The sequence below is a fragment of the Strix aluco genome, chromosome 4, assembly GCF_031877795.1.
Source record: "Strix aluco isolate bStrAlu1 chromosome 4, bStrAlu1.hap1, whole genome shotgun sequence".
NCBI classification, from domain to species: Eukaryota; Metazoa; Chordata; class Aves; order Strigiformes; family Strigidae; genus Strix; species Strix aluco.
The window spans coordinates 19,545,282-19,559,594 of NC_133934.1; the positions used below are offsets into that span (position 1 = coordinate 19,545,282).

Sequence of the window (14,313 nt, forward strand, 5' to 3'; positions counted from 1 at the left end):
AGAGGTATTTTAAAATACAGTACCTACACGAACAAGGTTGGGAACATCACCGCACAACAGTGTTTGTGAAAGTATGCATTAACTAGAGATAAGCCTCAAAAGGAGTTTGGAGCTGAAACATTCTGTTTCATAGCTACATTTAAAATCTAGAATATTCTCTTGTGTCCTGGTGAGTATTATTGGATTAGAAAAGCCTAGTTAATACTCACTATTTTCCCTAGGTAACTCTCATTGGCCACACTGATTCTATTAGAGGCTTACAGCAACAGAGGTAGAGCAGAGTTTGACTACCCTATATTGTTTGAATGAAAATAGCTGTTCTCCATTACAGCTTCAGCCTGCCTTGTTCCTTTATAGCATGTGGGCAAGACACAGTATTAAGTTGACAAAAACATTCATAACTACCATTCTCTTATGCTTTACACAAGTACACCAAAAAATTAAATTTTCCTTGTACTTTCCATCTGGGAGCACTCAAAATAGGTATTAAACCGAACTCTTAACATAAACCTACAAGTTTCAGTGTTGTACTCAGAGGCATGGGTTCGTCATAATTCATCTAGACCACCTGTATTACCAGCTTAAAAAAAAAAATGGAGAAACAGACTTTTGAGTTTCTATTTTCTTCAAATAATTTGATTTTGTAGAAATGCACAAATTACCTGATTGAACATATAAAGAACTCGTGTCACATCGTTTGCATATTGGCACCTGGAGTAGTCCTCTTCTGCCCAGTACCCTCCCCTGTCGCATCTGCGCCAGGCTCTTCTCTCATCTTGTGAGTTGCCAGGATATATCCCACTGCCAGCAGAATAACGTGTACACAGCAGGTATGCTGTGATGCCTGCCAATGTTCTAGGCCACCTGGGGAGTCAAAAGCAAAAAAAATTAGACAAATTTACATGACAAGTAAATAAAAGGATTAAGCACTACAACAGGAAATAAAGAGACACTCAAAACTAAGCATCTCTAAACTATTTCAAGGGCCACCTTGGCTTGCCTTCAGTATTTTGAAGCTGTTCATATTTGTGTACTATTAACAAAACGAGTTGCTAGTATGCTTTTTTTGAATTCTTTCATGAGGCTGCAGGTGGATAGAAAAAGGTGCTTACAAAATTACTAAAAATAGTTTAATTTTTTTTTTGTAAAAACCTTGCCTACTTCATGAAAAAATCCATACTAACACTACAAACAGTTAAATACTGCCCTGCAAGCTTTCTACTTGTCCTGTTCACATGCATCAATGTAACTTTCAAACGACTGCACTCATATCAGTAAACTGCAGGTATTAACAGAAGACTACATTTATAATAATTAAGAAACAGTAGCAGAGTACAACCACTTTGACTGATTTTGCAAATAAACTTATTACCAAATAGAAATTAATGGGAAAAGAAAATGTTCGTAATGTTAAGAAAGGAGAAAATAGTTCCTTTTACTCAAAGGTATGTGGAGTTAAGCACTTTGAGAAAATGTCTAACATTCCCTCAACCTTCTCTGTAATTTTACTGCATATTTTATCTGTATAAATATATACACAGATAAAAATGAAATAAAGAATAAAGAAAATTAAATTACAATACACTTCCAGTACAATGATCATTCATGAGATCAGAACTGATTCAAAGGGAATATAAGAATAGAAGGAAGCTACACCTGAATTAAGCTGCAGTGCTGAGAAGAGAGAAGGGACAAGGAATGCCAGCCAGTCTGCCTGTCCCCACTTCCAGCCCTCTCCCTTGTTAGGATATACATAAGCAGTATTTTATCGTTCAGAACACTAACACTTTTAAAAAGCAAAAAGCATACATATCTAAATTTCAGAATACAAAGTATCTCAAATCCAACAACCCAACATAAGGTTTAACTAAAACTGAGAGCAAAAAAAAATCAAGCTTCGTTTGATCATCCAAGACTTTCCCTACCACAATCAAGTCAAGCTCCTTGAACAGCCTTAAGAGCTAACATATTTTTTCTCAGTTTTAAGTATCTCAGAGGGTTTTGAACAAAGTAGTTGTCTCCGCAAATTGAAATGATCGAACAAAAAATTCTGCTAGATTACACTGTGATTTAAAGTTTGCTTTTATATCTGGCCTGCATTTCAGCAAAAAGCCTCTTAAGTCACTACTATAATATAAATCAAGAGATGCTCAGAACATCTATATTTGAAAAAAAAATAAAATCTGTGTTTGCAGAAGGATGGAGTAAACACCTTGAATAGTGTTCTATTTCAGGAAATTAAAATTTAAGTAATATTGCCAAAGAAGAGAAACTGAACAAGTCAGCACCATTTTCCTTCCTTATTCACCAGTTAAGTAACTTCTCTTACTGAAGACACTGGGATTTATCAACAGCTCTCTCTCAAAGAAGAGCATAACTCCAGGGATGGACCAAGGCAAAAGGCTACATTTTTCAGTTTGATTAAATTATGCAAGAGATTAATATTTTGGAATATACTGAAAGTCGTCTCTCTCTCAAATTCCTATTTATTCCTAATCAGCTCCAACAGAACAACTTCTGCATGCTCAGTAATGGAAGACCCTCTTATTTCAGGCCATTTTGGCAAAGATTACTTAGGTTTGGGCAGCAAGCAACTCAAAGATAGCTGCTGGTGGCATCCTTAAAATGCACAGGTCATGGCAACAACCATAAAAGAATTCAAAGTCAGTATGGAATTTAATGGAAAAGACTAGACAATAATTACAACAAACCAAAATAGAAAACAAAGGCTTAAATTTTACTACCTTTTATAACAGCTTTGTCATTACAAATCAGTTCTCCATATTGTAGTGACATCATTTAGTTAAGAAATGGAGACTTATTATTATGACCATCACCATAGTATCTGAATACTAGAAGAGACAGAAGATTATATGGGTACTGTAGCAGAGACTCATCCAGCCTAGCAAATATGTATACACATATATTTAGAGCTTCAGCAGCCACCAAGAAATTAACAAAAGTGTCACCATTCAACCTTCATCAGAAATGAAAACTTACACCAGAACTGGTGGCAATGGAGGTGGTTAAAAAAGAAAAAAAAAAATTAAAAAGAATTAGCAATGCCAGGAATTATATACAGGTATTTTGAAGAATGTAAATTAATTCAAAGAACAGATATAGATTCTGCAATGGTAATGTAAATATTCATCACCTTTTCTCCCATATAGAAGAAAAGCCAGCAGAAAGGACAAAAATCTTCCTTAGAAAAATCACAGCCGCCTGTGAGGCGGATGAGGGCATACAATACATGCAAATATATCAAAGTCTCTGAAATTTCTGTGTGGACAAATTAAAATAAAGTATGATCAACACAGACTGGAAAAACAAGTACAAAGATGAGCTACTTCTATGCTCCCACTTCTTATGGACATATAATGAGCCTTCAGAGAATGAAGCCAAAAGGAAAACAGGCAAATGAGGACAACTCATAAATCAGCTGGCACAGCTGTTGGAAGACATGCAGGCCCACAAATACCTTGCATAATACACCCAAACCTCATCTTCCAGAATGCAGAGTCAGGTTTCCAGAAACACCGACACTGGAGTGCCAAAACACCATTTCCAAAACAATTGTATCAACACTGAAATTTTTGTATTTAGGTTTCCACATCAAAGATGCCACTTTGAGAGGGATAGCTGTGTGTGTCTTTAGAGACAGTTTTCTAGAAGTTGTATTTTTCCAAAGCAATTTTAGTTAAAGTGTGGTCAGCTCAGTTTTGACTGAATGTATCACCCTACAGACTGTGGTCCTGACAGATGTTGTATGACACAACCTCCAAGACAAATATTTTCACTGAAAAATGCCATGTGCCATTCCTTTCCTCACTATTCACACCTAGTGCTAAAGAATTAGAAAAAGAGAGACAAGAATGAAACACTAAGACTCACATGAAAAACAAGTTTTTCAGAAGAGCTTTAATTATTATCCTTTTAAACAAGCATAATTTCTAAACTATATATATCTTCTGGAACTTCTGTAGTCATCAAATGGAAAAAACTGAGTGTCAGTCTCTAACACTACTGCAAAGGTTATTAGATTATCACAAGATTATTTGCCTTCTCTCCCTGTTCTTCGCTCTACTTCCCCTATTTTTTCAATCCATCTCTTCCCTTTTGTTACTGTCCTTTTATTCCTACATTTACTTTTCATTCATTTCCCTACACAGCATTCTATCATCTTCTACCCTACACAGCATTCTACCATCTTCTTCTCAAAAGAAAACTAGCAATCCCAGTCAGTCATATAGTTGTGCTACCTTTACAACAAATTTAGATACCTACAGAAACATTTTACTAATAAAACTAATGTATTACTTATGTGTTATGATAGGCTTTCCACTAAACCAGACATTAAAGACGGGCAATTTAAAACTCCCAGCTTTCTACCATAATCTCACATACACAAAAATTACACAAATGCGCAGTGTCACAAAGAGAAGCACTGCGTGGAGAACAGCATCCCTTATCCTCTTTCCTTCCCATTCATAACACCCCTTGTGCAGGTACAAATCTCTTTGCAGCCCAGTGGTGAATGAGATAGGGTAACTGATTTCATATGTAACTATGCTTCCCTTATTCCCTATTTTTGCTAAGTGAATGTTAACCTGGACCATTCTCAGTCATGAACTGTTTCCTCCTAATAGCTGTATGCGATGAGCTGATGAGGCAGTCTCCACTTCCCATGAAGCCAAGGAGGACACCCCTCCACCAGGCTCAAAAGGTAATTAATGACACAAAATTCTCATCATGCAAACAAAGGCTACATAAGTTTGGCTGCATTCTTAATTTTTTGTGAGCCTAAGCCTGAATATCTTTCACAGTTTACCCAACTGCTAGCAGAAGTGCAAATTTGGACTGTATTAACACTCTTATTTCATCACTGTTTATAATCAGGTGCTCAGAATTTATCACATATACATGAGAGTAGACAGCTGTGAGGGAAAAGATGGTTCATTTACATTTAAGTACTGTAATTTCATTTCAGGAAAAAAAGCCAGACCATGAGATTATAAAAGAATCCTTTGCTTCATGCATATTAATTCTGTTTTGAAAGCATTCATTTCTTTAAACCAGCACTAACTCTCACAGCTACAATGAGTTTTTATATCATAATTTCATTAGCTTAGAGGTAGTCTAATTTTTTTTATTACATCCTAGCAATTCCCTAAATTCAGAATGACAATTACAGTTTTAAGATTAATTATGCCCAGTGAATATGTTTTCAAAGGGATGATTCTTATATATGAAAGAATTCTACCAACCACCAGAGTAAATTTTTTCTAAACACAGCAGTTGAAGGATTTACTGAAGCTGAAGCATTAGGTTACATTTTAACATGCAAACTGTATTTTCAGTTTAATCATAGACTGTAACATTCAGGGATATTATCTGAGTAAGACTTGTAAGGATATCTAAGCTAAAAAAAATAAATTCCATGATGAAGACAGTTTTTGCCTAATCTTTATAAACGCATGCTAAACAACTATTACTGAGCCAAAGACACTGAAGACAAACATCCTCCTTCACTACACTTTGCTGTCCCATCTCTGAAGGGATAAAAATCTAGCTGCCAGTTTTGAAACAGCTTCCAAGCTAAAATGACTAACCAGTTCCAACTAAAAAACTATAAAATCAAATTCACCTAGGATCATTTACAGCCATCTGCTCAGAACCATTTTCTCACTAGTCAAAGCCTTATTTCCATATGGTCTCAAAGGTGAAAAATTACTCTTTATTATTACTCTACCTAAACTACAAATGGAAGTCTGTTATAGTAAAACCAGACATAGTGAACTTTTTGATAAGCTGAACATTTCCTGAAATCTTATTTCTTTCTACTGAATTCCAGAGGGGGTAAATCCTATTACACTGAACAGTCACTGAACAGCACAGGTTAATTTAATGGAAAACACTTTGAAATAAGCCTTTACCATCTGTTTTCACCTCTAATGGCAAATCAAAGAAGAGCGATTCACACTTGTATCATAAAAAAATGCATAAGTGATTTAAATAGATGTGTTCTTTGATGAATACAGCATGCATCTGTTTGACTTTCTTCACCTTTTATCTTAAGCAGGAAGTTCTCATTTTCTAATGTTATGCTTATCCCTGCAGTTGAAACAACCACAGTGTAAAAAGTTTCTTATATAAATAATTCCTTACAGTGCAAAAGCGACACTCTTCAGCACTTCCAAATTGCCTCTGTGCAAGTGATCTTAACACTACTTCTCCTTACAGTTCCTCATACTCAGCCACCCTTCTCAAACTGTCCAAACTGATGAACATAAACAAGATGAACTCAGGACAAATGCTCTCAGTGAAGACTTTACCTCTCTTTCTGCTACAACTGGAGGCGGCCTTCTGCACTTGAAAGCTTCTCTCCCCCACAAACTATGTCCTAGCAACATGCTTTAACTTACTTTTTATTTCTTAAAAGATTTATGGTCTTAGCTTAGCTGTACAGAAAGACGATGACTTTAAAGAACTCTAAAGTACACAGCGAAAGGAAGACAAGTTTATACATGTAAAGAGAATATCAACACAGCCAAGCAGCGTAAGTAAAAATAAATGAGTGGGTAAAAGCAGTTATTACAACATTAAGAAATGCTACAAACCGTAGTGAAAACATACACTAATTCTCAGTAGTAACTACTGCAGGGAGGTACAACACAGAGTAGTTATAAAGGGAATTACCTTACATATAGAGAATCTATACAGAAGCTATCTGTTACAGCTGGCACCTCCAGGCGTAACGTGTTGTTACAGTGACCAGCAGCAGAAAGATCAGAAAAGGGAAAACAGGTGAAGAGGTAAGAACAAAAGATAAAATACTCCGCAATACCCAACACAATGGAACATCAGAGCTACCACTACAGTCCCAACAATCATTAAAAGGAAGCACCACTCATACTATTTATGCTAATACTCACAGGGTAAAAAAAAAAAAACAAATCTCTATTACATATTTCTTATATAGTGATTTTGTCCTACAGGAGCAGGAGGGTTTTAAGAATGCAATGATAACCTGGTGGAACCCCCCCCCAGTCAGTATGCAGTCCAACTGTTAAACTTACAGATCATCTATTCCAATAACTTCATCTATGCATTTCAAATATCATAGCTTACTTTGCACCTCTTCCAATGATGTGAATTAACAGGCTCAAAGTTTAACATTTCAGGGTACAGTTGTGTCCACTTCTTTCAACACACATTAATTTAGAACAGTATTACACACCAGTTACAAACAAATATCCACATAGGTGCCTTGAAAGCATACTACCTTATTTAAAAACAAAATTAAATGGACTTGAATTTTCTCTGGAAAAAAAAAAAAGCGGTTACCAACCTGAAATCCCCTTTATTGTTCACAACCCTCTCTGGAGGGCAGTACTGCGCAGAACTTTCTAACACCACAATGTCTACTGTCCTTGTGTTATTCCCACGTCTGGTTTGTACATGGCAACCCCAGTTTCCTGTGGAGCCAGCCTGAATGTTTGAGATTGTCAGTGCACTGGGAATATAAAATAAACAAATAAAACCCAAGTCTCACAATAACATTTATATAAGCTTTTATCAAAAGATGAATCAAGTACAGAAAGACAGTGAAAGAAACAACTACTTACATATAACTGTGAGTGATCTTACAAAAACAGAGCTATCTATGAATCAATGTATTGATTGTACATATGTACAAAGAATATTTACTATTCTTCTAGCTCTCAATTTTTCCAAGGTAGGAAAGAAAAAGAACAGCCATGTGAAAAAGTTCCTTGACTTCAGAAAGAAGAGATGAGAAGTCCAAATTCCCCAAGTGTTTTATAGTTGCTCCAGAAAGGCCAAACTAAAATAACTTCCCCAATGCATAATTTGTGACAAAGTTAGAAGCCCTAATCTACTAATACAATTACAGGATATATAACTACTCTGTAGATGCTGAATGAGTCAAAAATCTGCTGCAGGCAGAATACGTTATATTTATAGATCTCTGCTGGAGAACTTCAGTAGTACCAAATGTGGTGTGGTCAAAAGGAAGAGGAACTAATCCATGAGTAGTTCACTTAAATGCCTTGTTTTCATAATTTTCATGTTCCAAGAGAACAAATGTAGCCTACCACAAACATATTTCACATAAACTGCATTGCGTAAACCTTGGAGATCATTAAAACCCAACTGCAACAGTCCTGTGTAACCTGCTCTAGCTAACCCTGTTTTAAGCAGGTGGCTTTTGACTAATCAAATCTCTACAGCTGCCTCTTCAAACTTGACAGTTAGCAACAGTGACCAAACCCAGGTAATTTAAGAGATGTGTGAAGTTACAGACTACTTCCCTACTTGGGATGTTTCTGTCTACACATGTTCACTCAGCAAGGATATGAGGGGGCCTTACTGGTTATGGAAGGAGTCACTAAATCAGAGCAGAAAATGAGTGGGAAATATTTTTCTCTTTATAGATTCACCTTGCAATCAGTGAGCAGTTATGAATCATGTTTTTTTCAACAACAATACCCTGGGACTCATCAGTTTCCACTATCTTTCCATCCTGATACCACAAGACTTGCATGTCTTGATCAATATATGAAGCCATACATTGGAAAGGTAGACTATCTCCTTCAAAGACAACCTGACGGTGAGATGGAGTCATATAGAAAGATGGTAACTCAAGCGGCGGTTCTAGAATTCAAGAAATAAAAGCACACTTAATAGCAAGTATGTGTTATATACATAATTTTCAAAAGAGGAGAAAAATACACTAAATGAGTATCAATTACTGATATAACTTATAAACTTATAAACTGCATCTTGCAAGATCTATAGAAAAACTACATTTGATGCATCAGATACTGAAAAATACAAATTCTCATCATATTTTTTCAAAATGTGTATTCCTTTAATGTAACACACTTAAAATCTTTTGCTAGGCCACATCCAAAAGAGTGAAAAATATAAACTTGAATGGAAAATATATTTATGCACTTTATTTCTTCACAATTTTTCACTATTAAGATTTCAAAATGACAAATACATATATTTTATTATTTTGATGGAATAATTCTAACACAACAAAGACGTTAAGCAAATTGGTTTCATCACAGCAAGAAGGCTAATCAACAACAGAATCACCATTAGGAAAGTAAGTCAAAATGAAGACCTTGTAAATTCAGAAATTTGAGCTTGGAATAATTTTGGTATCTTAAGTCAGATAGGTGGACTTTGGATAAAAATTAATAGTTTCTGATTCCTCTTGTGAAGCTTAGGTAAAAAAAATCCCTGAAAAACATGGATTAACAGGAAAAAGGAGTTGATCTCCAGAGAATGCTACCCATCCTTAGTTTCTTCAGATGAACATCCACAATCATCAATTTATTTATTATTTATTTCCAAAAGCAAACAACACCATCACAACTAAAGATCAGCCTTTGAAAGGAATCGCTATTACCACTTGTATTGGGTTTGGTGGCAAGTTTTTGGTAGTGGGGGGCCACAGAGGTGGCTTCTGTAAGAAGCTTTCCCTATGTCTGACAGAGCCAATGCCAGCAGGCTCCAAGATGGACCTGCCACTGGCCAAGGCTGAGCCCATCAACAACAGTGGCAGCATCTCTGGGATAACATATTTAAGAAGGGGAAAAAAAAAAAACAAACCCTGCAGGGGCAACTTCAGCCAAAGACAGGGGCGAGAATACGTAAGAGAAACAACTCTGCAGACACCAAGGTCAGAGAAGAAGGAGGTGGAGGAGGTGCTCCAGGCACCAGAGCAGAGACTCCCCTGCAGCCCGTGGTGCAGCCCATGGTGAGGCAGATTGTGCCCCTGCAGCCCATGGGGGTTAACGGTGGAGCAGATCTCCACCTGCAGTGCGGGGAGGACCCCACACTGGAGCAGGGTGATGCCCAAAGGAGGCTGTGACCCCCTGGGAAGCCCGTGCTGGAGCAGGCTCCTGGCAGGACCTGTGGACCCATGGAGAGAGGAGCCCACGCTGGAGCAGGTTTGCTGATAGGACTTGTGACCCCGTGGGGGACCCAGGCTGGAGCACTTTGTGAAGGACTGTCTCCTGTGAGAGAGACTCCACACTGGAGCAGGGGAAAAGCGTGAGGAGTTCTCCCCCTGAGAAGGAAGGAGCAGCAGAAACAACATGTGACGAACTGACCGCAACCCCCATTCCCCATCCCCCTGCACTGCTGAGGAGGGGAGCAGGAGGTAGAGAAAAATCAGGAGTAAAGTTAAGCCCAGGAAAAAGGGAGGGGTGGGGGAAAGGTGTTATTAAGATTACACTTTGTTTCTCATTATCTTACTCTGATTTGATTGGTAATAAATTAAACTGATTTCCCCAAGTTGAGTCTGTTTTGCCCATGATGGTAATTGGTGACTGATCTCTCCTTGTCCTTATCTTGACCCATGAGCTTTGTTATATTTTCTCTCCCCTGTCCAGGTGAGGAGGGGGAGCGATGGAGTAACTTTGGTGGGCACCTGGCATCCAACCAGAGTCAACCCACCACACCACTATCATAAGTGCTGAATTTCAGGCAAACGAAGCAATAAAAAGTCTGTTCACTAATATTTACAGAATATGGAATGCATTAGAAAATAAGTATCAGTTGTCAGGAGTGCTTACCACAGGTTAGAAGCTCCTGCTTAACACCAGTCACCGTCTGCGACTGAAGTGACTTGGGATAGGCACATTTAGTTTCACGTACTGTTATATTTCTTTCTTTTAACCACTGATGCATCCACAGTATGTTGCAATCGCAAAGAAGATAATCAGTCTGAAACTCTCTGCAACACAAAATAGGCCTTCACAGTGACAAAATGAAACACTCAAAAGGTCTGAAAGCTTGACATCAACAGCTGCGCAATGCCTCTCATTGTCACAGACACACAGACAACAAGCAGTCAAACCCCAGAATACAGCAGTTGCCTACCACTACTTATTGGAAGATACTCTAATACTCTGCAAACTGTGGGCTGAGAACAAAAGTACACACTCCCCTGAGAAAAGGAATCTTCTCCTTAAACGAGGAACACCTAATACCTGTGCATGAAAAAGTTTCTAGTAATTTCTTTGATGGAAGAGTTAATGTTATTTAAGCGAGCAATAATAAGGAATTGCTTGAATATGCATCAACATAACTTAAGAACATACTTCATTGCTTCATTTTAGCAATCAAATGCTTTAACAGTAAAATCAACAGAAATCTAAAAACAGCCTCTCACCTATTTCTCTTTTCAGAACCACTCTTCACACAATTTTAATGATAGCTTTATTCTGCTTTATATGAAAACCATATAAGGCTTTTCATTGATTCATAAAGTCTTCTCTGTATAATTTAATACTTTCTACTAAAAGGACATACCAAATCCCCCCATAGGTGTCTGCTGTAGTCAGCTAAATTAAAAGAGAAAATACTGTATCTGTTTAGAAATAGTTAAAAATGTATCAAAACATATCACTGTATCTACACTGGTTTTTACCTCTAGTAAAAACTTTTTTTTTTTTTCAAATGTCTAGAGGATAACACGACATCACAGGCAGAACACTTCAAACACTGAAACAACATTCCTGTGAAACTCCATTTGGTCTTTGTTCACAGGAATTCCTCCAGACACATGCATTTTTATTAGCAACAGTTATATCCAGGTTCTCTCATCAGAACTGTGATATTCTTGGACAGCAACTATTAAAAAACCACAATTAAAATACCAGGAAAAACAACTTACTAACAATTAAAAGAAGCTGGAGGGAAAGAAACATTTGCCTTTACAAACAAGAAATTAACTTGGTGTCAAAGCCAGAAGTCAGAGCTTTTGAGAAAGTCCAAGTACAGTGAGCCAACTGTCACAACTACCAAGCTGCAAGCTAATCATCAGCACTGATGATTTTTTCATTTACTTTCTTCCTTACACAAGTTTACAACTCTCATTAAATTAGAGAAAAATAACCTGAGGGTGAGATGTACCCACTGTTATATGAAACAAAACTATACTGTTCTTCAAGGACTAAGACCTTCCTTAAAAGTACTTTTTCCCGATTGTTAAAAAGGTGTAAAACACTATTCAATATGAAGTTATAAATGATGTATACATAATAGAAGTTTCAGAAGCCCAGATGCCAGTATAGCTTTGTTCTGTTAGAACTATCTAACAAATGCCAAGCATCTTTCGAAAGAAGTTATATAAACACACAAATATCTGTACATATATATTTTTATATGCTTATTTAGATAAAGAAAACACTGTTATGAGATTTAAAAGTAAAAATGTAAAACTATAGTACAAGTGTATATAAAATGGTTTTTGATAAGAACACAAATGATCATGCAAATTAAGATTAGATGCAGTAAGTACTTACAGAGACTTTAGTGAACCAAGATGATCAAATGTTCCCTGTGTAAGTGTAGAAAACAGATTTCCAGAAAGATTCCTAAGAAATGAAAGTATCATGATTTCAACTCATGCAACTGACATTTGAAATAAAATAATCCCTCTTCAAGATAAAGTTATTTAAAAACCTACAAGATACTATTATGACATTCTGTCATAGTTCACAAGAATTTAAGAATAACAATCAGGCTTGATAGCCTAGCAAAAATCCCCAAATAAACTGTTCCCCAATACTTCTTTTTTAGCTGAAGAATTTTAAGATTGGGAACAAGGACTGAAAGCAAATACTTTATTTTTATTTAAAGCAACAACTAGCTCATGTTAAAAATTAACTTCGTCGATCACCGGTGAATTGATGTGTTGCTGTTAACATGCTGTAAGAAGCATGTAAGATCTAGCAGAATAATTTTTTAAAATATTATACATCCCACTTTCTCTATATCAGTGAAAGCACTGCATAAGAGGCTAACAACTAGGGCAAAGAAACATTCCATAATCTTCTATGTTATCTTCTTCAAGTAAATGAAGAACTACAAAATGTGAAAGAAAGCCAGCAGAACACAACTACACTGATCCCATGGTAGAAGGCCTGGACATTAAAAGATTCTATAACCATGAAATATTTTTCTAGGGAAAGTATTTTGTAGTCTGCTACTCCCACCACCCCCAACTATACCTTCTAAGAAACCTGAAAATAGTTGCAAAGCAGACAGAGCAGTATGGTTTTGGTTGCCCCGACCACCTTTTTTTTGTTTTTAAAAGTTTGCTACTGAGTAACAAACCACAATCATAGCCACACAGCATGTCTTTCAGGCAGACACTTAAACAATTCCCACTGAAACAAAGACTGTTAACTTACATAAGACTAAAACTTAAGATACACAAGTGAAATTATATACAACGAATTATACTTACAATCTAATAAGATTTACAAGTCCTCTAAATATATCTGCATTCAGGCAGCCTATTCTGTTATTAGTTAAGTCTCTATAAATAGGAGAAAGCAAAAATCAGAATAAACTTTTATTTGCAAGTGACATATCAGCTGCAAACAGTATTTCAACTACAATTCATAAGTAACAAATTGTGCCATATATACATTTAGTCTTTTTCTGCAAAACCCAAAAGGTACTGCTGTACGGGTGTACACACATGCACATTTCTAAAGTAATAATGGTTTGCCCATATCAGTTAAATGAGCCTAGCCTTATTGGTAAATCCCTTTGAACAGGCTTGGCTTACATCACTACAAAGTAAATTTTCATATTTGTACAGAATATTCATCACATGTACTACATCACTTAATTTTTTGATGTGCCAGAGACCTATACTAGTGCATTTATTGTACATAAATAGGACCACTTTTATGTTTATAATTAGATAAATAGTATATATTTTACAAGGTAGGTCTTAAATCAGATTGCCAAAAATTCTTAAAGGAATAAAAATTAAGCTTGCAAGTAGTAATGGTCCAGAATTGGTCCTTCAGCGTGATTTCCTTTTAAGTGAGCCAGATCATCTGATCTGTGACAAAGGAACATACATACTACAAAAATTTAAGGAAAGCTGTATGCTGACTAAAGGGGGGGCAGGGGGCAAGGAAATCACGAAGACTTAAAAGCTGTCCCAAATATTCTGAAATCTGAGGAGTGTTTTAAAAAAAGGTCTTGTTTTTTAAGTTTCATCTGGGACAGGATTTTTACAGCCATGGTATAAATACCGAAAATATGTGTTAATGGGAATGTTGGCACAACCTTCAATAAAGCAGCATTAACAGTCCTGTAACTTCAGTGTAGTATTAATAGCAAGGGACTCTGTGTTCCACTATGACCTTTGGGAAAAAAAAAATTGTGAGGAGTTTTAACATTTAACAAAGCAAGACTTGATGGCATCAAAGCTCTGAATGAACGTTCACCCAGCAATGTTTCAAGTCACCA

The 14,313-nt window shown here is 36.4% G+C and overlaps 1 protein-coding gene across 3 annotated transcripts in view; it reads right to left on the reverse strand.

Moving 5' to 3' along the window:
- ADGRA3 (adhesion G protein-coupled receptor A3) overlaps positions 1 to 14,313 on the reverse strand; it is a 60,525-nt gene that overhangs the window by 22,630 nt on the left and 23,582 nt on the right. The window contains exons 1-7 of one of the 3 annotated variants that reach the window (XM_074822260.1): positions 14,131 to 14,193; positions 13,292 to 13,363; positions 12,345 to 12,416; positions 10,611 to 10,771; positions 8,460 to 8,673; positions 7,349 to 7,513; positions 663 to 864 (exon numbers count right to left, since the gene is read on the reverse strand). In XM_074822260.1, coding sequence (XP_074678361.1) covers positions 663 to 864; positions 7,349 to 7,513; positions 8,460 to 8,673; positions 10,611 to 10,725 — 696 coding nt within the window. In that variant the 5' untranslated portion in view covers positions 10,726 to 10,771; positions 12,345 to 12,416; positions 13,292 to 13,363; positions 14,131 to 14,193. Of the gene's footprint in view, positions 1 to 662; positions 865 to 7,348; positions 7,514 to 8,459; positions 8,674 to 10,610; positions 10,772 to 12,344; positions 12,417 to 13,291; positions 13,364 to 14,130; positions 14,194 to 14,313 lie in introns of those variants that run through there. The other 2 variants (XM_074822258.1, XM_074822259.1) reach the window with 2 other exon arrangements.